Genomic DNA, 26,343 nt, shown 5'->3' with positions numbered 1-26,343 from the left:
CATTTATCACTCACTAGGTACATCAAAATACATTTAAAATAAAAATTATAACATGCATACATGTGGTAACAACACAGTTTTAGAGATCACCAATTTCTTTATTTTCTTAGTTTTTCCACATAGGGCTTCTTTCCTAAATTGACAAAAAGCTTCAAATTGTAGAACATTTAAATGTTTGTAGAATTCAAATTGGAGGTAAGTTAAAAAGATCAATGTTTAAAATGAATAAACAAAGAGTTCAGAAGTGAAAAAAATCAACTATAAAAAAATTGTTATAGATTATAAAATCTTTCCAAAGAGGTTATATTAATTTTCAAAGGAACCTCACTAAATTATCACTTAAATTATATCAAATTAAAAATAAACCCACCGTGTTGTTTTGTAATCATTGCTTTTATTAAATAAAGTTTAAAAATTAAATAAAAACAATGTATGAAAACAGTTCACACTTCACTAAAAAGATTTGGTACATTAAACACTGCAGTAAAATTCTTGAATTCTTCACTGCAGTAAAATTCAGAACATTGCACAGTAAAGTCACATCAAGATCTTGTCCATGAGAATATTTTTTTTTTTTTACAAATTAAAACCTTTATAAAAAAAACAAAGCCTTTGCATAAATACAACAAACTTGACAAGCCGCTGCAGCAGATACCTTCAACATATCCGCCATCCTTCAGCAGGGAAAGTTTATCCCGTCGTACATATGCCCCACACACTCTCAAGACACTGGCCGAACAGTCTTGTGACGGCGCGGGCGGCTGTCTGCGACACGCGATCACGTCATGTGAGTCCGTGTCGTCTGCGCGAACAGAACACCCTGGTACATGGTCCCGTTCAGCTCCATGCTGACCACTAACGAGTTGTCAGAACCGCTGCGAGCATCGCCTGCAATGCAGAAAGTGGACATCAAGCAACAGGATCAGATGATGTGCCTAGCTAACAAACCTTGCAACTCCCCCACTTTTTGACAGGTTTTACTTTTCTGCATAAAAAGGATAGGAAAGGTCACTTTGCGCATGAATGACGAGAATGTAATAACAATAATAGAATCTGAACGTCTTGACAGAATTAAATGGGGTTGTTTTGTTGGTTTTAAATTTTCATTACAAAGACCTGAAGGTACAGGAATAGTCAATAAAGTGTATAATTAAAAAAAAAAAAAATTGCAAACAGTTTCATACAATAAGTGCTTGATATCACAATATAAAAGAATATGTATAAAATTTGGACTGTAAAATTATTAAAATCACATAGGATAAGCTTCTATAACAACCAAATCTTAAAAACAAAATATATTTCAATTTTAAACAAATTTGAACTTATTTTAACATTCTATTTTTCAATTATAAAACAAAATAATTGAAACATATTTTGTTATAAGATTTGGTTATTATAGAGGTTTTTCTTAATAATTTTTTTTGTTTCAAAACCTTATATTATAAAAAACAGTTAACATTTTTTTTTTTTTTTTTTTTTTTTAACACTACAGGTATTTAAATTTTCTGTAAATTCAGGTTGCTGTAATTAAAATATCTAGCCGACTAAACCAAGCCCATCAAATTCTGTCAAATTGTTCAGATTCTTATTTTTTTTTTATATTCTTGTCATTCGTGAACAACACAACATTTCCTATTTTCTTAAGTTTCTTAGAATCATGTAAGAAGTATTCTTTCGAAGCCTTATAACTGATAAATTTCTCTTTGAAACACATTTCCCATTTTAGCACATCTCTCAACTCTGTCTAAAACAGTGAAGATAACCTTCACTCTTTTCAAGAGCCAGATATTTATGAAACAAAACCAAGGGCCTGACACATGAGTTTATATTAAATGTATTACAGCAAATTTTTAATGTTGAGTAACCAAAAAATGCAATATAGGTAGTCATAAGATTTTATGGTTTTATTTTTATACCAATTTTGTTTTTAAAACAAGAGATTTCTATGTTATTGAGTTTACGAACTCTGTTTATTTATAAACATAGCACAATTTTCTACAAATATGACACTTACTTCACAAAAAAAAATATCATTTTAACTGAAGGATGATGCACTTGAACAATATACTAATAATTTTTTATACACATGACTAAATACTGGGGGCAATAATAATTAATCAGCAAGTATACATGCGTTACTTCAATGTTCCAATGTCGTAATGTAAAAATTAGTTACTTATAACAGTAGAAATATAAAAAAAAATAGGGAAATTTTCCAATTTATTTAGTACATAAATTTTGTTACTAACATCATGCTAAATAATGTACATTCATTGAATTTAACATATTAAAAGATGACATTTTTTTCTAATATTTGTTGAGTTTTGTTTAAATATGGTGATTAATTTCATGATTTTTTGTTGCATTTCAGTGTTATATGGTGTACTGACATGTTTTTTTTGTGTTATTTCGGCTTCATTCCAATTCACTTTATAATCTTGTCCCTAAATATAGGACACTAGCTGCCCGACCCGGCTTCGCACGGCTATACTAATGGAAAAAAATTAAGCCACATCTCCCATTTACAGTAATGGTAATTAAAAATATTCAGTGTAAATTTATTACAATGCTGTATAATGTACCTTAGAGAAAATGAATAGCACCGATGGTTTCCCGACTCGTGCACGCAACGTACAACTGATGTACCCGTACTTCGCTACGGCAGTCTACAGGCAGCTCACTCTTGCGCTGCTCATTATACACGCCCCTCCTTGTGGGTACGCCACTGCCGCGCGATGCCCGTTGCCATGGAGACGCAGAAGGCATGAACAATACAAAATCCTATTCTCATGCAGACAAAGTACCCACTGTTGCCTGGTTTTAACCACCCATGGGATCTAATTTTCAGAAAATGTCATCCTGCGTAACATAAGGAACATTACTGTGAAGTTTCAAGTCTGTAAAATACATATATATACTTGAAAAAAAGGGCAATTTTTGATATTTAAAGTACTCGCAAAATTTCAATGGTGATGACTGCACTAAAAATGAAATAGTCGTTGCCATAGAGACGAATGAAGCATCAACAAAGTAACAGCCGTTGCCATGGCGATTTCCTACCACCAAAAACTGGAAATTTTGATATATTACGCCCCCGAAACTCCCCTTGGGATCGGATTTCCGCAGAATCCGTTCTTAGTGAGCGTCTACATCACAAAATGAATAATTATGCTAAATTTAAAGTCAATTGGGTGTATAGTTTTAGAGATCTTGTGATGAGTGAGTCAGTGAGTGGTATTTCGCTTAATAAACTTCTAGCGCCTGCGGCAATGTCAACACACACTTCGTACGTGTACTGCATGTTGTATCTAACCCCCACCAACGCATTTGATTCTAAATTGGACTTTTAGTACGGATCCCTAATGTTATTGATAATATAATATAGCCTATAGCCTTTCTCGATAAATGTACTATCAAACACTGAAAGAATTTTTCAAATCGGCCCAGTGGTTCCTGAGATTAACGCGTTCAAACAAACAAACAAACAAACTCTTCAGCTTTATAATATTAGTATAGATATCAAGGGAAAAAAATTGTTCTCCTAAAAATAATACTATCTAAAACACATAAAATCTAAGTAGTGGTACTGACGTGTGTGTATGTGTGTGTATATATATATATATATATATATATATATATATATATATATATATATATATATCTGTGTGTGTGTGTGTGTGTTTTTTGTTTTTTTTACCTTTTTTCTGTAAGTATTTCTGTGAAAATATCTTGGCTTCAAAGGGTGTCTTGTGACAGCTTATACACGATAATATTTCTTTATTGTAAGGTGTTGTAGGGTCTTCCGGTGGCCCACGTGAAACGATGCTGCGGGCCAGACACAGCTGCCATCGGCAATCCCCTATTTTCCCAACTTTTTAAAGGGTTGATATTAAATTTTAGTTTGGATTCCTAAAGGTCGGCTTCACCCATAATGTTGATTTTTTTTTCTCTTTCAAATTCATCTTGTAACAAAGAAATTTTTTGAATGTTTAGTCTATGGACACTGTGAAAATGACAAAGGTGAGAGAGCTCTAGTGGCCACTCTGTGCGGTTTTGGAATATGTCACTTCAAATACGGAAGGTGGAAAAGCGATACTAAAATGCAAGAAGCAGAAAGTTGGCTAGATCTTGCTTTGCCTTTTTTACATTTTGCACGAATTAAAAATAATTATTATAAAAATGTTACTTTACTTTTGGATCTTGTGTTTCTTGGTTGATTTATTATATTAATCTGCTCGTCAATAATTTTGACATGTATATAATAACATGTTATAAACAAGATTTTCATTTCCCTTTGTTTTATTTATTTAAAATATTACCTTGTGATGGTTAAACACATTGAATTATTTCTTTCATAAGTTGGATCAACTAAGCAGTGTGAATCATTGAAAAACAAAAATGTTCTAATTTTGACCTAGGTTTGCTAGCAATTTTCATCACCTGTTTTTAAAACTCATGTACATTTACTTGCATTGCAACTACAAAAATTAAGATAGCTTTAATTGTGGTCATTAGATCTGATTTTTTATAATTACACATTCAAATTAGATTTTTTTTAATGTTACTAATAGCATGGTCAAATAAAATGCCTGGTTCCTTAGAAACATATTAAAGATAGCTTTCTATTTTATAGTTTCACTTGAAGAAATACAATTCACTGTATCAGTTTATCGCTATTATTTAGATGTGGCGAGATTTGTTAATCATTATTTATTTTGCATATCGATGGCTTAGAATGAAAACCTTGTATCTCATAAAATGCAAATTTTACAGCAGAGACAAAAACCGTGCTACTGATATACGTGTTTCTTTTTTTCCCGATAGAAAGCAGTAGGATGCACATTTTATTTCTTTCAGCCAAACATTTTGTGAGATACGAGGTTTTCCAGCCAAAAACATAAAAAAGTATTTTCGTCCAAAAATTGAGATACAAGGTTTTCATTCCAAGCCATCGATATACTTTTTATGTCAAACAGTTATGTCTACACTCCTTGTATCAGTTTGATCAAATCTTAATTTTGCATTATGATAGTGTTACGATGTGTATAGCTGTAACGTCCTATCCCTAACACCATGCTGCAGTGAGACCAAAACATGGGTAGTTCTGGTGCAAAGGACTGAATAATTTGCTTAAAGTAAGTTGTACAAGGTAAGCTGGAACGCAGTGACAAGCAGCAAACAGATGAATTCACCGCAGCTCCGTAAGTATATAAACCCGACAAGCTGGCAGTGACAAAAAGGGGGTCCAACACCAGACCTAGGAGCGGTCGGAAACAATAAGACTAGGGCCTGGAGCGAGCAGAGGCTGTTCGGACCTAAACTCGCTGGGGGAGTACACAAGCAAGTGTTGTGACTCGCTGCTGCCATCCCCGTACCCAGAGAGTAACGTGACTTGCTGACGCCATTATTGCACCGGACAAGTGAGGTGACTCACTGCCACAATTCCCGTACTGTGCAAGTGGGGTGACTCACTGCCCATATCCCTGCACCGGACAAGTGAGTCGACTCACTGCCGCCATTCTCACACTGTGCGAGTGAGGTGACTCACTGCTGACATCTCTACACCGAGCGAGTAAGGTGATTCGCTGCTGACATCCCCACACCGATTGGAGTCTCGTGCTAGCAGGATGCTCGCCGAGTGCAAGTACCATAACAGGGACTAGGACACCTCTGTGAATGCAGTGGATCATGGCGGAACCAGGGGACTCGTCAGGTCCTGACAACCCATGAATAGAGTAACAACACTCGGAGCAGCACAGAACTTGGAAAACAAGTGTGATACTCGCTACCAATCTTCACATAACGAGGCCAGCATTAACTGTTTTAAATTCTCCGCCCTCAGCTTGTGCTAACCATGGCTTATGCCCAAGACTGTAAGTAATGGAGTGAATTAAAAAATTCAGATATTTGGACTTTGTTGTGAAGCAGAGGAGTTTAAAACTGCTGCATTAAAGATTTCTTTGAATGGACATGAAGTAAGTTTTGGGCAGTCATTACACGGACTCGAAAACACTTCCCATTCTAATGGGAAGTTTTTACGTCCCATTCTAATGTTCACACTCAATAATATGAACCTTATATAATGTTGAAATCATATTTTTCACACTGCTCATAGTTTTTGTCAATACTAAAGTATTTATTAATATGTTTAGTACATGTAGGCATGGCAAGTATTGCAGACGAAAGACCCAGTTACTGCCAACTTGTAAAAAGGCCTACACTTGTCATGATTTTTCATGTTATTATTATATTTACATTTAAGAAACTGAAGTTGCCTTAGATTGCTTGTAACCCTGTCTTTTACCAAATTTGTTGCTTACTATTCCAACAATTATAATTGAAGCCAAATAAAACTGCAATACTAATTTTTCTTTTAATTTGGTCTGCTGTTTGCCATTAAGTAAAAATTAAAATATTGATTTTTAAATCACATTTTCATAGGATATATGTATATTTTAGGGTGTTTAATTGAATTTTAAATTTACTAAAGATTTCAAGGAAATGAGTTTTTTTTAACGACTCTGAATACAGCTGCATGAGTCTTATGCATTTGAAATTATTTGTCAATTGAGGTTGGAAAAAAAAAAAATTATTAAAATAAAATGTATATAATGTGATTTGTTTTATCAAGATACCAAACACTAAATTGCTAAAAAAACCAAAACAAAATTTGTCAATATAAAATTGTTTTTTATCTAAAAAATGTATCATCTTACACTATCAGTTAAAAATAATCCCTGTTTTGTAATGGTACAGAACTTATACAGCCCTTACATGTTATACAAAACCTATTGAATTACTTAATAATAATTTTTTGTATCAATAAAATACATTTTTTTTAAACTATGTATTATAGATATACATTCACGTTGAGCGACAGGGAAAAAGTGCGACCTCACCTCTACTTGCTATTTTGATGTGGGTGCCAGTGACCGGCTTCAACCCTTCATCCTCGTCGGCCAGCGCCCTCTTGGCCGGGGGCGCGGTGCGGGGCTCCTCCCTCTCCCGCTTGACCGCGGAGTCCCGCGGGGCGGCCCGGGACTGCTGCTCCCGGACCCCCAGGTCCAGCGCCTCCCTCTGGGGCTCCGGGGGCGGGGGCAGCGCGGCGGGGGGGGCCGCCCCGTTGCCGTACAGGTTCCACAGCGTGAGCCGCGACATCTCCACGACGCTCAGCGCCGACTCCTGGGGCGAGGTGGACGTGGGGGGGGAGTTGGAGCCCTGCCGGATGCCGGGAGGCGTCGCCGCGGAGCCGCGGAACTCCTTGTGGATCATCTTCACGTACTCGGCCATCCGGCTCTCCAGCTCCGACGCCACGAGTCCCGGGATGGGACCTGCTGTTCACACGTGGCAACTTACACATGGGCCTCTTTCTTCAACATTTAAGATAAAACTAAACGTGAACAAGAAAGTGAAACTAATTCCAATTCTAACTAGTACACAATAAAGATACATCGACAAAACACACTATTCAAGTTTATGTTGTGTTAATTTCGGGCTAGATTACGAATTTTGTAACAAATTAAATTTAATTGATACATGTTTATTCTCAAAATGGGCTGAATTTAACATGTAAGAAGTAACAAATGTTAATTTTTTTTAATTTTGCTGATAAGAAACATGCATTTGTTTGTTTATTCTGAACCATCCCTATATTGTACCATCTAGTACATACAATTCCTTGGATACTACTCGCTGCCCATTTACAGGACACGTTCCCTACAAGTTCAGGTGTACAAGAAGGGGTACAAGGAGACCCGTGTGAATCGACTTAAAAAAAATCCAACTCATATAAAATGTAACTATGCTTTGTTCTTGTTCCTACATTAGATAACTGCCACTTACAAAGTTCCATGTGAGACCACTTTGTCAAATTTGTAAATGTTTGATCTGGTGGCCATCGGAACTAGTTTCTGTTTCAGAAAAATTAGAACATCAAATATTCTTACATTTATATGTTTGTGTTTCTAAAGAGCCTCTTTCTCTGATTGCATTATAGGGTAACTAAATTATTTGCGCTGTTGTCAGATTAAATTTTTTGTGGAAACCTTCTTATCTGAGTTATTGGTTGCATAAATAGTAAATTATTTAAAGTAACAGCTTAAGTATATAGCAAATTTTCGTAAGTTATAATTCTAAGGATCTAAGTGATGCCTGATGCCAAATACTGTAAGTAATCATATAAACATATGTATGTATTAAATTACTATTTACTAACATATACTTACATACCTTACTGAAAAGTACTTAGAATAATAATGATTCATTTATATGACTCAGTAATTTTTTTTGTAAGGGCTTTACAATGTTCATTTGTGCTTAAAGGCTTGGGTACTGACAAAAAGAGTGTCCTGCTCAAAACAGTTATTGGAGGGGGGGGGGGGGGGCATTTTTAGGTATTCAACAGAAGGGGAGCATGTTTACAAATTCAACCTCTTTCATGGGTGAGAAGGATCCAAGGTGTTATGCATTAATAAACAATAATACAAGGAAGAAAAATATCATCATCATCATTATGAAATTTTTTCTAACTACAGCTTCTTTCTCCTTGTTTTATATATTTTTCATTTCGTAAAGGAGGGCAGCTGCTCTCTCTCTCTTTCTCCCCCTTCCCAGATAGACTCTTGGTACAGACTGTCTTCATAAATTTTGAATCATGCCGGGTGTTGGGATCGAACCAACAAGCATTTAGAACTCTGGAAGAGTGGAACTCCTATGTTAAATTTGAGTCATAGAAGACCTCCATAGAGCGAAAGCGATGCATCCATGGTCCCATTGCTAAATTAGAACTAGCATACTTGTGCACATATAATTTGTCCAGTTTTTTTCTGCAGCCATCGGCTGTGGCAAATTAGTGTGCACGCAAAATAGAAACATATTCAGTACAAAAATATTTTAGTTGTGTATGCATATTTATAGGATTTGGTGAGTGTAGATAATATGTCTTGGTTGAACACTTTTTCTGCAGTTAATATAATTCAAATAAAAAGAGAATGAAATCAAAAATTACAAACATGTTTTTTTTTGTAGGTACCATGCTGTTTCTCTACACTTATAGCATTTGAAATAAATTTTTGGAAAATTCTGTATGACTTATTTGATTTTAGCAACAGTTGAAACTTTGTAGGTAACATTCATGGAGAAATGTTATTTAAAAATTAAAGCTTAGACACTCTTGAACACTCTTAAGCTCTTTTTAAAAAAGTTTAATTAACAATATTGACATTTGCATGACAGTCTGTATTAATATGCTTCCGTAAATTTACATTTTCAGCTTTTTAAACAATTCCCCACTTAATTATGAAGGGCTTCTTACAGACATCTCAGGGCATGCATGACATCTGTGGTGTCTCCTACCTTACGGAGCCATTAGAAAAGTTCGGCTACAATCTCTTACTGGGTAGGTTACGATGTACAGAGTGTACGTGTATATTAATTTCCTTTCGACAGATGCATTAATTTATTAATTACTAACGGCACTTTTTTGTCATCAATCCCAAAAACAAGAATAAAAATGGCCATACTTTATGTTTGGAATTACATCCAATGCTGCATATTTTCGTTTATATTCATTTTTAACATATGCACAACTCTAAATCACCTCACAAGTGAATATATACTACCACTTTCAAACAAACAGTTATTCAAAAACCAATCAGTGTTGTTACAAAAGTTTGGTTTTTTCAATTTTACAGTTATAAATCTCCAAAATTTCGCACACACAAACAAAGTACGGTATCATTTTACTAATATCATTGATAAATTGACTAAACAAATTCAAAGTATATTTGATGTGCTATAATTAGTCTAAAACTAAATGTAAATAATATATCAGGTATTCTGAGATTTGCTTACTCCTAGCAATTCTTCTATCTCATGAAAAAAAAAAAATTGGTTGTCTGTAAAGTCGGTTTACGGACGATAGTTTAACGTGACGTCATAACATAACATTGATGAAATGATTGCATACTTTTATGAATAAAATTGAATCATTTTAAATGAATTATCACTATTTTGTTTGGATGCAAAGAAGGAGTGAAATGAAATCTACAATTTAATTGAAAAATTTACTTTTATTTGCACTCATTTATTCAAATATGTTTATTACTTTAACGAAGAGATTTTTTTAACTATAACTTTTATACATGTTTGCTATTTAACTTCTTCCAATCTGTGTTATTCTGTTAAGGATAGGACGATGATAGGAAAAGTGGGAAATGAATGGGAGTGTTTCAAGTTTAATGTGCCTCGAAAAAGTCAAATCGATGGTTGTTCCAATCGAGTGGAAGAGAGAGAGATGCGGCGCAAGCGTACAATGAGCGTAACGGGACAATGTGCGTAACGGGACACTTTTTTGTGCGTGCAACCGGCGTTCATCGATTTATTAGACGTTTTCACGTCAAAAAAAAAAAAATAAGAAAAAAAAGGTGCATTATAAAATTAGTTTCCCCTACTTGGATTAAAAGGATTAAATAATGTCACTTCTTCATAACAAAAAACAATAAATAGGTATATGCAAGCAGTTTTCAATACTATGGTGCTGTAACTAACCAATATTCTTCCCTTAACCAGACAAAACTGACAATATATATTTTAACCTTTATTCATTTAATTTAAAACAGGGGCTATATTAGGAACAAAATATTGTAAGCAAAACAATACAATACTATTTCATTGAATTATTTATCCTTTAGCTTTATTTTCTATTTCAGTTTTACTTTTGTTTTAATATAATGGTGTTTAAGGATCTTATAGAAGAATTTAGCTTTTTAAAAGGTACTTTATTATTTTTAATATGCTATTTGTTTATTTTTGTGTTTTTCACTCACTTTGATTCGTTATGCTGGAATAAATGTTGAAGTTGAAAAGTAATAGTTAAAGCAAAAAAAAAAAAACATTGTACCTAACAATGGCACATCATAATAATAATATTAACATTTTTGTTTCTGAAGAATGATTGCAAAATAAGATGCATAATAATTTTGGAATTCACAACTTCATAATGTTTAGTAAGTATGGAATTTTAAATTTTCTCCGACATTAAAATACGGATTCCAAATGTTTTATATACGTTAGTGTCCAATCACTGCCAAAATTAACTAAGCACAAGACGGAAAGGATAGTAGTTTTTTAGCTTGTATCCTTAAGAGGCCACTCCAGTGTTTCAGGGGCACTACGCAACCCGCGTAAACCTCATAAGATTCAATGCTATTTTCATTTCGCTTATAACTAATTAACTAATATAGATCTCAAAATGATGCTTGCTTGATATGTAAGACAACGATGCTCTTATCAAAGCCCCTTTCTTCAAAAACGTGCATAAATTATGGTTCAAACCTAGACAATACACTTTTGCATATTAGTAAAGATTAGTATAAAACCATAATTTATGCACGTTTTTGAAGAAAGGGGCTTTGATAAGAGCATCGTTGTCTTACATATCAAGCAAGCATCATTTCGAAATCTATATTAGTTAATTAGTTATAAGCAAAATGAAAATAACATTGAATCTTACGATGTTAACGCAGGTTGCGTAGTGCCCCTGAAACACTGGAGTGGCCTCTTAAGTTAAGAATATTATTTTTTTTAAAAATTTCAAGTTAAATGCTGACTAATGACTCACATAATTAAAGCAAATTTAGAAATAAAACCTGTGACATATCTTTTTTCTCATCATTACAAGGATTAAATTTATTACAAAAATGTGTCATTACTAGGCACCTACAAAATTTGTGTCATTACATAGGGACAGCTGGACCCTTGATAGAAACTAAGGGCTCGGAGGCAAATAATTTTGTCAGGCCCATTACCCATTACATAATAATAAAATAAATGATATTGTACATAGACTAATTACTCATTTTAACAAATATGAGAGCTTCTTACAGCTAACTAGTAATAAGATACAACTTAAAATATTTTTATTAGCAGGTCATCCATAAATTTAAAATTTTCATACTCTTTAATACTTATCTTATTGTATTAATTAATTTTAATCATGTCTACTAATGTTTATTTTGTTTACTTATTATTGATATCTGCTTTGCAGAATCAGCTTTATAATAATATTATTCACTGTGTTTTGTTGTATGTTTATTATTGTTGTTTTTAGTATTTGTTATTAGTACTTGTTCATTATTTGTTGTTTTGTTCTTTTTTATTGTTTGTTTTTAATCTTGCTGTGGTTTCGTGTTCTTTGTGCCTACCACCAACGTTTATACTGTTCGTAGGCATGTAACAAATGATAATAATTTAATAAATAATAAATGGAAAACCTTTCAACCCCCACAATAAAAGAAAAAATTAAAGATTAAATCATCTGCATGAAACACATAACTTGTAAGGTTTTCAATGAATTCTTTTTTCAAAAGACTTGTAATTTTTGTGCTATTAGAGGAAAATCTGGAAACTCAAGCAGGGATTTCGACCCCCTGCCCAACCCTCTCGTGGACCTGGGGACAAGCTGGAATCAGGGGAGGCTTCAGGCCAGGCAAGACGGGCAATCGCCCAGGGCTCCGTGCAGACCCCTTTATTATCGAAGCATCCGTACAGTAAAATGTATCTCATTAAATTGTAGAATCCAATTATTTATATAACGTGATAGTAAATTATTCAAATTTTAATAACACCATCTTAATTGCTCTTAGCTGTACTTTTAACATGTAAATAAACTAGCGAAAAAACCATCAATGAAATTATTTAGTTTCTGGTTTTCGTACAAAAATTATTTAAAGAGTTTGCTTTTAAAATTTTCTGTGGGAAGGGCCTCCGAGCCATATTTTACTCTGGGGGCTATTACACACACCCCAGATCCCACGGTTAAGTCTCTTCTCCAAAATATTAGGACTCTGCAAAAGTATATTGCCCGCAAAGACTAGGGGCTATGATATATACCAATATTAATTTGCATGGCATTATCATAGTATCAGGGGTAGTCTGACATGCCATAGAAGAACAGGAAAATAATACAAAATTCATATTAAGGCCCAATTGTGTGGAATTCCGATTAAACGTAAAATGATAGAGCAGCCAGTCAACAGAAGTCGTTTAAGTAAAACTTCTTTACATCCTGTAAGGTAAATCAAGGCAATGACTCATCAGAGTAACAAAAAGCATTAAGCTCAGAAGTAGTGCACTATATGACATTGATGGGAAAAGGACAAATGAAGCAAAGAGTCAGACAACTGTAACAAACAATCTTTGACGATTTTTCATTGCCAAATTTGTCACAATTGTGTACCTCCATTGTGTAGTTCATATTTTAGTTTTACCATTCAAGAGAATTATTGAAGTTTGAAGTTTAACCTATCATTAGAGACCGGAATAATTCGCGAATTCATTTCGCGATAGGCTAAAGTACAAATCGTTATACCTCAGTGCTGCCATTGCTATTGGTTCACAACTCACCTGGATGACTCTGGGCCAATGAGAAACACCCAACCAAAGCTTTATCGAACCACAGACTGCTATGCTGGAACGTCTCACGAGACAGCAGCCAATGAGTGGGTGGCATTTGACCGAGTATACGTATAATTATGGAGTTCATCCTACAGGTCATCGAATCCGCGAATTTTTTCCGGTTCCTATTTATAGTGTGCATGGCAAGCACGTACAGATTTTTTTTAAATGTTAAAGTTTGCGCAGCCCAGTCTGGTACCAGTAAAAATGACTAGAGTCCCGGAAATTTCGCGGATTCCTCTGGCCTCAGGATAGAATTCAAAGTTATAGGTGTGCTCGACCCATGTTTACTTTCCCATTGGTTGAGTTTTTAGCGAGAACATTTTTGTCCTTGTTATTTGGCACTACCTGATTCGCTTACTTCTCTCCTAGCTGGACATTGTTGGCGCACTGGGGCGTAGAGGGGCGTGTCCAGATAAGTGCGGTCCAAATCATGAACACAGTGCGACAGAGTGGAGGTTTGCATTCTAGCTTGCGAATAAATGAATCCGCGAAATTTCCGTGGCTCTAAAAATGACATGAGTTTCAGGGCCGGTGCAAGGTAAATTGGCGCCTTAGGCGAAAAACCGTAATTCCCCCCCCCCCCCCCCCCCTTCGGCCCGTACGGACACCACAAAAAAAAATTTCCTTGCCTCAAAATACATCACGTAAGCCTAAGATTTTGTCAACAATGAAATGTAAGCAGGCTTTTTTTTTTTTTTACTTTTTTACTTATTACAAATCATAAACAGATGACCGTGGACTTTAAATAATTACTTATACCAATATAAACATTCCAAACTAATACAAAAATCCATTTTAATCTAGTTTCAATAATCGTTAAACATAGTATATGAGCTGTTATGTGTCGTGCTGCACCACCCCTAGCTACTTGGCGCCCTAGGCGGTTGCCTAGTTCGCCTACATGGACGCGCCGGCCCTGGTGAGTTTTGGAATGATCGCTCGCACCTGTGCCGAGGGGCTGGCTGAGCGGCTGCGGGTGGGACGGGTGGTGCGGCGACGGGTGGTGCGGGTGGTGCGGATGGTGCGGATGGTGCTGCGGGTGGTGCGGGTGGTGATGATGGTGGTGGGAGTTGCCGTTGACCGCCGCTCGGCCACCCGTCACCAGGCTCAGCGGGGACATCTGCGAGTGGTGCGCCGGCGGCATCCCGGGCAGCGACCCTCGCTGGATCATGTCCGTGTAGGAGCCGTAGCTGGTGCGCCGGCCCTCGCGCCGGTTGCCATCGATGGCCGCCTGCAGCTCCGCCGGAGTACTGAGCCGCCGCTTCTCGCACTCGTACGGGTACAGGTACTTCATGTACCTGTGAGCACACGAGTCGGCGCTTGAGCCCCGGCGCACATGCTCTCCAGCTGATCCGAACCTTAACATTAGTTATTATTATTGGAGACCTGCAAAATTCGCGGGTTCATTCGGTGATAGGCTAGAATTCAAACACATATACCTACCTCTTAGATAATTGAGCTATTGGCTTACTGTTCATCTGGACGAATCTCAACCAGTTATAAACCCTCAGCCAAAGAAGGATCGAATCACAGACTAACCAGCTGAGACGACTTAGACTACAAGTCGGCAGCCAATGAACTTGCGTTATTTGCCCGAGTGTACAGGGGTATGTGTGCAGTCTATCCTGAAGGCCACCGAAACCGCGAATTTTGCAGGTCTCTACTTATTATCGTTCATTCCAGATTCATGGGTCATTAAGGCTCTGCCTTGACCACTAGGTATGTGGGACATTTGATTTTATGTTAATTCTACATACTTGTTTCATGTAGACCGATTTTGAAAATGGAACTATAGAAGTATAATTGCAGCCATCACCCAATGACATTAGACAAATTTTCAATTATGACAATTGACTGATTTTTAAAAAGAGAATACATACATTGAAAAATTATCTAAAAAATAATTTTTAGAACTGCCATATAAGTTATGGTGAAAAAATGTGTAGGAATTTCAATAAAAAACATTAAAAAATTCCAATGATATAACATGGAGGTGAAACAGTTACTTAAATTGTAATTTCACACGAATTATTCCATTAAATAATAATAAAAAAATTTCCCTTCAAAGAACTAGGATAGCCCACTATATACCAGTATTTTTACACAGGAACTATGGTGGAATATTCAGTTGTCAAAATAAAAAAAAATAGGTGAATTTACCTGTCAAGAAAAAGCACTAATTCTGTGGGCTATACTATAAGGAGGTGGCGTTTGCTTTCAGTCAAAGTGGTATTAAAAATATAGGTACATTTTTTTTTTGTTCCTGATACAGTGAGACACGGTATCTAGCAGAAATCCTTGACTTATCCAGATCTTTTATAATTTTTCACTGACCAAAGCATGTAATATTTTAACAGAGCACACAAAAACAACCAATATAGAATTTGGCGCTTGGTACTAATTAACACTGCCATAGTAACAATATACTTACGCTTTTAATTATGTTGTGGCAAAATTGTTCACCAGAAACAAAAACTTGCATTACACCATCAGGCACCATTATAAACTGAATTTAACCTTTTGTGCCAAAGAAAAAATACAACCCAGCTCAAACAATAAAGACTGAACCCAAAATACAATAAATAATGATTAGTTCTGTTTTGATTAAGAAGTCTTTAAAAATAATTTTTAAGATTTTAAATAATTAATAAATGATCTTCAATAAAATTATTTTTATGCATATTTCACAATAAGTAAAAATAATATTATTCAAAATTCACTGCTTCAATTTTCACAAAGAAACGAGACAAACAAAGTGCATGTATGAAACATTGCTTGCAGCTAAAGTCTAAAACAAAAGAATGAAAAATCCACACACATCACACTGTTAATTTTTTGTTTTAATTTCTACACTATAGTGAAGCTGCCCAGAGTAGTCAGGGATCGAACTGGGGAACAGCCTGCAGAGGGGGAGGGGATTACAGGCTGAGGTCAGATCATGGGTGGAAGCTCCAGAGAGTTTGGAAAAGGACAGGAGGCAGATAGAGAGACACACACACATACACACACATGCACACACACTCTCTCTATCTCTCTCTCCTCTCTCTCTGCACCTCATCCTCCCACTCTACCCCCTCACCATCCCTCTTCCACTGCTCACCCTCTCTCTCTCCTCCTCTCTCTGTGAACTATGGGTTAGAGTGGCTTGAGCTTGAAGGGAAGGTTGTAGAGATTAAGGATTCGGGAGTTAAGGAGAAGATCGAGGAAAGTAATTTTGATGATACTCCATTGCATTGAAAATAAATTTTCAGGAAGTCAGGAATTGGTTAAAATAGCATTTTAAAGGGCTTTCATGGAATCTGTGTCCACCCATGTGCCAGAAGTAATCAGATTGTAAGTTGGGGTGAGAGACATGAATGAACTTTAATTGCGAGGGAGTGGTGGAATGTAGGGAAGGACCGCCGGGCAACAGGCAACAAACTCTCCCCCCCCCCCCCCCCCCTGGCAAAAGTTGAGTTTTGAGATATTTTTTTTTACTTCTTGTGTTTATCCTGATGTTAGGACGAAAATTACAAGTAAAGTATGTCCATAAAAGATTGCCCCAGTTATACATTTTAATAGTATAATAGTATCAACTGTAAGCCTTGTAGAACTTTGGTTCAAGGTCACAATTAAAGAGAAAATCTTAACAGTTTCAAATAAGCACATGCACGCGTACTAATTTGTTGTTTTTCTTGCGTGCAGCGCCACATACACAAAATGGCGACTCCTGAGCGCATTTTATGTTACCTGTACAATTTGCTAAGAGTGAATCTGTATTTTCAGGATGGTGCCCCTTTCCATTGGAATCTCTTGGTACGAGAGTGATTGAACGTCGAAGTCCCTGAGCGTTGGATTGGTCGTAATGGTCGAGAAGACAGAGCTCTTTTTCGCTGGCCTCTGCGTTCACCTGACACAACACCATAAGATTTTTTTTCTTTCCCTTTGAGACTTGTAAACCAAAGTGTGGGAAGAAGTGGACTTTAGGTTGGATGAGTTCCGTATAGCTAAAGGTGCACATATTGAACATTTTTAAGAAAAACTAGATTAGTTTTCCTTCAGTTAAATGTCTGATCTGTCGTAAATACTCTAAATTAAACTGTTACGATATACCATTGAAACTGGAATATTCTTTTATGGACATCCTGTAAATTACTGACACAACGAGTTGGAAACTTTACAAGTGATGTGATACGTGCAGGGCACGTCTAAAGTAAAAAATAAATAAAAAGGGGGGGGGGGGGGCGTGGTTGCACGGGGGGCGTGGTTGCACGGGGTGGTGGCTCTTGATGGCCTGGAGTGAGGGGAGGGGGAAGGGGCATTGGTTGCGCGGGAAGAGAGCAGCGTTTTCAGAGCGCGAGGGCGGTGACGTCATCCCAGCGCGCGTCGCTGCGGCAACAGGCGGAGGTGAACGGCGCGGCTCCACGTGAGTCCCTCACCGTCCAGACCGTTAGCAAGTTTGAGGTTAAGCGTGTAGTTTCCTTAATTAAAGACTTTTTAGGATCTCGGGGGGAAGGGGATATTCATCCACAACCCCTTTCCCGAAATCCTACAAGTCTGTCATTCCCACCACAAAATAGAAAGAATTTAAATAAGCGTACGCTCTTGGCTGTGGTTGACAGTTTACAAATGGTTTGTTCAATTATATAAATCAATAAATTAATGGTTTTAAGGACCTTATATACCAATATTATTATTTCAGCCCTAGTATGAACTGACAGAATGAAATCGTGTCGTGCACAGTTCTGAATTAAATGTACGTAAGTCTTTGTAGCAAAACTCTTTGTTTTTAGTATATAAATCGCAAATCATCAAAAATTAAGCTTTTACGACAAAAGCTACAGACAAACGGTAATTAAAAAACGGCATACTACACAATTTAATGTTCTTTTTTAATGCCTGGGTTGAAATATAAATTTCTACGCTTGATATAATTTATAACAATTAACCACACTTAGAACTACGAATTTATTCACAATCTCGAACAAAAATATCAATTATAGACTAAAAATAAATTAGCGTACCTACCTACTCCCTACCTCATTAAGGTGACTATCTATATCCTCTCCACCAAAGAGTTTTAAAATAATTTTTCGTGATTTATTTAATTTAATACAAAAAACAATTCAACATAACATATGGAACGACTTAATACACTCGTCTGGTATTCGTCCAAGCGAGATAAAAAACCTACCTACGAGTATTTTTTATTTAATTACGATAAAAAATAACACCTAATTTCATATGGTACATCATGAACGACGAAAGATGCAGCTATCTTTGACTAAAGGTGAGAACAGGGGTTCCTTGCATAAATTCGCAAGCAACCTTGGTATTAATAAACATATTAAGTTTTCTTTTCAAACATCCGTGTTTTGTAAATAAAACAACCAGACTCAATTTGAAATGCATAGTTATTCTTAAATACTCTCATTACCAACGCACTATGAACAATAAATACTGGAAGTGCACGCTGTCATTGCATTAATAGCTCAACGGAAGATCACTAACTACACTGAACGTCAGTCAAACAAACATTTACGAAACGCGCGCACATAAATTTTATGTCGTTAATAAAATGGGCATGAGTGCAGGTGTTCGTGGAAATTATACGGCCAGTGCATGTCAAAGTAAAATAATGACAAAAGGTAATTAATAAAAACGTCAAGAATAGATGCACAACGCAGAAAAAAAAATCGATGAGATTTTAGTTCTTCAGTTAAGGCACTTTTGTGGTCTTAACATTCGTCCTTTAACAGTCGCTCCACTGAGAATTACGACTATCGAGTGTCGAGGCCTGTGTTATTTACTATCGAACTCTTGCGGGCGTGTCTTATTTCTCTTGCAGGACCAATGCGAGCGACAGTTTAACGTCTTCGAGGTGTCACACGACGCCAAACACGCGAAAATATGGTTTATTGTATGGTGTGACTCTAACACGTGACTCCGGTTATGAACAAGACTTCAACACAAAACAAGCCCTTGGGATCATAACTATAAATATTTGAATAAAAACATTACCTTTCAATTGAAATTAAAACTGTGCCTGTGTGAGGCTAGAAACTGGTTTCAACACATTTGAGCGCACGTTTCGTAACCACGGATACAATTGTTACAGAAAAATACACAGCCTCTCTAATTTTTCAAGTAATTTTAAAGTTGTGATTATATCTTGTTATGACCATCAAAGTGTACAAAATGTATTACAGGATAATTTCGCTATTACAAAGTTTCATTTGGCACACCAACACGCTTGGTACGTACCCCGATGTTCACGAAAATGAATCAATACGTGGTAGTGGCGTCTGATGCGATTCAGCCATCTGTACGAAATCAACGAAAAAGTGAGCTCTGCAACAGATCGGCAACGTATAGGACACCAAAATCCGTTCCCTGATAATAAGGAACTGGCCGTGTCCTATCGTGCACTAGAAATACAGTTAAGGTACAGGTGTAGCATATTGAACACCTAAACCCTTATTTTTGTGTCTTGGAATACCGGCCTTAATAACTGGCTTAATATAAACCAGACTTAATGTATGAACGATTGGGAGCGTAGAGCAACAAGTGTTGCCTACCTTCTCGGCATCGCACTGTCTCACGAGGCAATCTGTAACACCTTCTGAGGTCTGTCCCGTCGTACTTTACAATTTTCTACCAGGGACTACTCTCTCTCTCTCTCTCTCTCTCTCTCTCTTTCTCTCTCTCTCTCTCTCTCTCTCTCTCTCTATTAGCCTTCAAGAGTCTGAGGTGCTAAGAATTCTGGAGGTGAAGACAAGCAAGCAATAAAACAGGAGGTGGTGGGGAAAACAAGACACACTGTACGTAGAGACCGGAAAAATTCGCGGTTTCAATGACCTCTAGGATAGACTCCGTGATACTCTCTGTACTGGGACAAACTGCACCTGCTCATTGGATACGTGACACACGTCAACTGGGATGCTTGTGATTTGATACGTCTTTTGTTGAAGGTTTTTCATTGGCTTAGAGTCATTAAGATAAACGATGGTTCAATCGCTGACTCAGCATAAAGGTGTACGAGTTTGGAGTCTAGCCTATCGCGAAATGAACCCGCGAATTTTTCCGGTCTCTAACTGTACGTCCTGCTGCGAAACTGCTGCGACGTTGCGGAAACAACAGAGGCGAACCACGCACGTGTGACCGGCAGGTGCGACACCCAGGGCAGAAGTGCGCTGCGTGACAGCGCGTATCAAACCTGCAAGGATGGAGCGAGGTGAAAGCAGTTGTTATAGACTCCATGGCCGACCATCGCGATTTACAGCCTTCCGTGGTTCACCGAAGTCGCGCCAGGGAAAATGCTGGGATGGTGTCTCCCCCAGTTTCCTAGAATAATTTTGGGGTTCTTGGGTTTATCCGTCTCCGATGACCCCTCAACGAGCTTTCGCGCTTTTGTTGTTCTGACCCCAATATTGACAACTTGTATTCTTTAAGTGTAATATAATAAGCGTAAAAAGTCGTGAAAGTGTTTGCAATTATCATCACTTGGGCGTCTTTTTACATTAATTATAATAAACTTAGTGAATACGAGTTAAATCATTAGTGACAAAACAAAATTAAAAGAGGCATCGTGTTAGCATTTCAGAAAGCACCCGCTAATAAGCACGAAGATAAAAAAAAGAAAAAGGAAATTAAAGTGGCGTGTGACATCTAGCCTTAAGCCTAGGATAGAATAAATTGTGTTTCGTTATCCATGAACATCAATCATTCTGGACTAGGATGATGCAGGGGCGATGGAATGAAGCGTGTATGAATCGGTAGCACCCCGAAGAGGAAATCAACGTGCACGAAATTTTCCCACGCGGGGAAATAAATTCTCAAGAGATGGCCCGGAAGTGGATCTCGGATCGCCGTGTCGCGAGCCCGGCGAGATATCAGCGAGGTCGGTGTTTGAGAGTGTTTGAGAGTGATTGTCACTCTCGGGAAGAGACCACAGTAAATAAGAGCACGGCAGAGGAGACGTGATAAATACAAGACGCTGACCGTGTCGCGCTATTTATTTCCCGTCGTGTCACCGCGGCGTGGCGTGCGGAGAGAGGGGTTTGCTATCTGGTCCAACCGGGACGCGGTATCGTGTTGGCGTTGGCCCGCCCCCAAGCCGCCGCCGCCACCGCCGCCGCCTCCACCTGGGGCCAAGAGTCGGAGGCCGAATTAATCAGGGACGGCGCGCTGAAAAACAGCCGCATGATTGATGGCGCATGGCGCGCACAAAAGGAGTATTTTTATGAGGCGCTGGTTCGAGGGAAGGAAGGAAGGGGGCGGGCGCTATCCCGTGATGATTGTGACACCGCGAGACGGGGGCCGGCCGGAAATAGACCCGTCAAGAGCCGGGCGACGTCGCCAGTGATGGGGCGGATCCGCGCCTGCTGGGGTGCTCCCGGCCTCGCGGTCGCGCGGTCGCGGGTTCTGGCCTCCGCGGGGCGCCACACCCCGCCATCTCAACGGGTCGTTACCACAACGCCGAACGTCAAAACTGACCACAACGCCGACAACTAGAAAACTGCCGTGTACCACAACGCCGAAATAACAACTGAATGAATTTGTGTGTGTTTCTTAAATGTACCTTTACGCCGAAATACCACAATAAAACCTAACCTAACCCAGCGTAATATAACCTAACCTAACCTAACTTAACCTAGCCTATCATCAGTAGCGGATCCAGAGGAGGGGCGAAGGGGCTCAAGCCCCCTCCAAAAGCATCTGGGTCCACTATTGTTTTAGTGTTTGCCTTGATTAAGCCTAGCCTCAGCTGGGTCAAGCCCCACCCAAACCAAAATCCTGGATCCGCCACTGCCTATCATAGCCTAGCCTAACCTAACCTAGTATAACCTAACCTAACCTTTGTGGCAGTCCTGCAATGACATTTTTCGGCGTTAGCGTATTTCGGCGTTGTGGTAATTCGACGTTGTAGTACACAGCACTTTTGCTGTCGGCGTTGTGGTCAATTTGGCATTTCGGCGTTGTGGTATTTCGGCGTTGTGGTGCGTCCCCCATCTCAACTATAAGCAATTTCAGCTATGGTTCAAGTTTTGAAACATCTTAACAAAGATCGCAGGCTTTCTCGTCCACTGTCTCGAGTTGTTCGGCTTCTGGATTGTAGCCGCGTTCGAAGGCGAATACATCTCCGACGTTTCGGTCGACGGTGCGGTCTTCTTCATCATCTGGGCAGCAGTTACCAAATGTACTCTGTAACTGCTACCCTGATGATGACGGACTGCACCGTCGACCGAAACGTGGGTGATATCTTCTTCTTCGACGCGGCTACAACACCCAGAAGCCAGACAACTTGAAATATCTACTCTACTTATTGACACAAGGATGAACTAATATCTTTCTTAGCTTTTTTTTTTTAAACCGGGAGGAAATCTCTGACGCTGTTGTAACATTCACACTAGGTGATGAATGAATACTTCCAACAAGGGTCCAAAGCAAGATACTGTGGTTTGTTCAGCAAGTACATCGGTACTTCAAGTTTAAGCAGGGTATAACAAGGGTTCCCACTCCCTTCCTCTAGAAAATTTCCCCGAGTTTACTCTGTGCAACCAACCATAATTTCCCTAGCTCATCAATCAATCTTGCATGATAACTTGAATTTATCAAACCACAAATACGTATCCAAACACATTTCAAACACACATAACACATGTCAAGCTGACCATAACAATTTTTACAGTTCAACACACAGTTTGCACTGCTAACATTTCCATCAATGCTATGCAACCAACTTTGCCAGTCAGTAACAATAAACCATTAAATTTGATCAAACTCTGAAATAATACATTTTATTGTGCTTCAAAAAAATTAAATAAATCATTGATTGTTCTTTCTTCGTGATAAAAACAGGTGGTTCTCAAATACGCATGAATTTGTGATTAAAATACAGGCTGGTTTTAAGACATGAGAGGAACATTGTACTAGTATTAAAAATTACGTATCCAGTTTGGTAACTGATATTTGGCTATTTCCATTGTTTTCCAGGTTTTGAAGATTTTTTCTTCAAATTCCTGAGTTCTCTCCCCCCCCCCCCCCTTTTCTCTCTCTCTCTCTCTCTCTCTCTCTCTCTGGGAACCCTAATAGTCTCTCCTTAATGTCATCATAGACTAAAAATACGTGTTTTGAAAGGTATGGTTTGGTGGGCACTCGCCCTGACACATTCCACCAGCTGATCGCGCGACATTAAACACGTTGACTTGATGTAAGTTTTTGGACATACGCCATTGCTAAGAACTTTTTCTGTTGAAGAAAAACTAATAAATAAAATAAATAAATAAAAATAATTTTTTTTTGAGTATTTTTATTTTTATTTATTTATTTTATTTATTAGTTTTTCTTCAACAGAAAAAGTTCTTAGCAATGGCGTATGTCCAAAAACTTACATCAAGTCATGCACTCCCATTGCACAAATCTTTCAAAGATAACATTAAACACGTTGCGCTGTCATTCAGCGAGCGCCTGTTGTTTTACAATTGACGTGCGCGGGAGGCGATGAAGGGAGTTATTTCTGACACGCCGCAACATTGGCAAGGGACGTAGAGCTGCAGGCGGCCTCCGTGCAGCTGTCGCGACCGCCAACAAAACAACACAACGCTCGGGGACACGCTCTCGCGCGGGTGGCAACACTGCTTCAAGCAACACGCTCACACGCTCGCGACAATGCAGTATGGACACTACAGGGAGCAGAGATCGTGGGGTTAGGAATATTGTCAGGCTACTGCGTGCTGTGGACATAGTTGAAGTCGCTTTTTAACCTCAACGTCGCCATAACGTTCCGCCCAACGGGAAGCCTTCTTTTCACAGACGAGAGAGCCAAAACCCGAAGTTCCCCGAAGTTCATGCTTTTTTTCCGTATCTTTAATGTAACTATCCTAACCAAATCAAACGTCCACAATGTTTTAAAGTATTTATAATGTAGCTAACCTAACCTAATTGACCATTAGTATCATTTTATCAACACCGCCATATTTATTTACAATGAACAAAAAAAAAAAACCGAAGATGCACGATCGGGCGTTTGGCTCTCTCGTCAGTGAAAATAAGGTTTCCCCCACCCAACACATTGCGGAAATGGGTGCTTGACCACGCTTTGTGATGGTAATAAGCATGAATTAGAATATCCGTCGTTAAAAACAATTTCTCAAAAAAAAAAAAATCATCTAGAACTGTACTGCAAACACTGCAACTCATCCAAATTTTGGGCGTCTAGCCAATATGGCGCAACAATTGACTGAAGGAAAAACGGCTTCACACACTTACCATGTAATCATGCGGACCTGGGCCCCCTGGCAGTAAGCCAGTTTTTCTAACAGCTCAACGCAAAATCGAACATTGGAAAAATAAATAAAAGTTTTCAAGCTCTTGTATTATTTTACTTATATTTAAGGCATTAAATATATTATATTAATTTACATTTTTATAAAACCCTAAGATTGTTTTTACTTTTAAATATAAGAAATATAAGTTTTATTAATTATTACTACGTGTGGCACCCGTTAAATCTTGGCAAAACGAAGAAGACAACATGGCGCGATGAAAGTGATGGGTGTGCTAGCTGGAAGTAATTTAATTCAGTGTTGATTTTTTTTTTGTTGATATATGCGTGAATTGTATATGTAAAGTGACAGCACACTAGAAAACATTGATACGTTTTTCTTTAATTTCCCAACGTTATATCAGTTATAAATAATATGTTACGTAGCTAACTAAAAAAAAATCCCCAGTTTTCTCAGAGATCTTATGTAGGCCTACATTTGGACTTTTTATTGTATACCTACATAGAAGGCTAGCTTTTAAACATACATATTATGAATGATACATATAATTTATTGATTTGCAACCCGTTTATTTGTAAATCAAAAGCTTGGAAAAACAGCATTCATGTTTGTCAAGTTTCCGGTATTGTAGAACAATCATAAATAAAAAATGTGTGTGGAATACACGTGTGACAGAAGTGAAATCACTTGCTACCTTATCTGCTTCTGCCTTTTTATAATTTTTAGGGATTATGTTAAATCACGATCTCCAGCTGAATAAAATGAAAGAAAAAACAATCTAATCTCACACGTGTGTAAGTCCTTTTGACATTTAAAATCACAGTGTTCACATAACAAAAATAAATTGCACTTATAAAGCTAACCTTTGAAGTCTATACGTCTTTTATACATTTTCAATCACAATATTCATATAAAAGTAAATGATACTTATAAATTTAATTGCGCAAATCAATAATTCTTTTCCACACGAATAATTAAATTGTAGATACTTCAAATAAAAGAAATATGGTAGCATCAATCGTTAACCGTTACGAAATCTGAGGAGTAGACATATACACACACACACACACACACACACACGACAGTGAATTCTCCTGCCAGGACAGGGACTTTGGTAACTGCACACGCGGAGGCATCAATTGCGCGTGTTCGCAATTAGATCATTACCGTATATAAATATTATTTTCGTAACATAGTTACAGGCCGTACATTAGTCATGCAAGATGAGACGCATGCGCACTTCGCACGATATACGAGGCAGTTTTAATTTAATGTGCCACAGTCATGAATGTTTTGGCACATACGTCGCATTAACTGCAGTTTACGGCTAGGTAAATATAGCCGTTGGCCTGATAATTACCTCCAGGGGTCGCAATAAAAATTTCTACTGCATTTTAAATAAAAACGAATCAAAGGTAACCATAAACATACATGTTTGAACTACTTGGACAATTAATCATTTCAGCAAGCTAACCAGAGTAGGTAGGTAGGTAGTGCTTCACCCTTGCGCCGACAAGATTATGGGCCTAAATGTAGCAGAAGGGCCGAATGAAACGCACGGTAGTACGACCAAATTAAAGAGTGCATACAATAAAGTTGCAACATGAAGCTATAAGTC

At 37.8% G+C, this 26,343-nt stretch overlaps 1 protein-coding gene across 1 annotated transcript in view; it reads right to left on the bottom strand.

Moving 5' to 3' along the window:
- Positions 1-571: 571 nt before the first annotated feature.
- Positions 572-26,343, bottom strand: part of LOC134533416 (protein dead ringer-like) — a 151,195-nt gene continuing 125,423 nt past the window's right edge. The window contains exons 3-5 of the mRNA XM_063370938.1: positions 14,404-14,756; positions 6,900-7,331; positions 572-888 (exon numbers count right to left, since the gene is read on the bottom strand). Coding sequence (XP_063227008.1) covers positions 779-888; positions 6,900-7,331; positions 14,404-14,756 — 895 coding nt within the window. The 3' untranslated portion in view covers positions 572-778. The remainder of the gene's footprint in view (positions 889-6,899; positions 7,332-14,403; positions 14,757-26,343) is intronic.

This window comes from Bacillus rossius, chromosome 6 (assembly GCF_032445375.1).
Source record: "Bacillus rossius redtenbacheri isolate Brsri chromosome 6, Brsri_v3, whole genome shotgun sequence".
Lineage (NCBI taxonomy): Eukaryota > Metazoa > Arthropoda > Insecta > Phasmatodea > Bacillidae > Bacillus > Bacillus rossius.
Note: the sequence above shows the minus strand (reverse complement) of the source record. Positions and strands in the feature narration are given on the sequence as shown.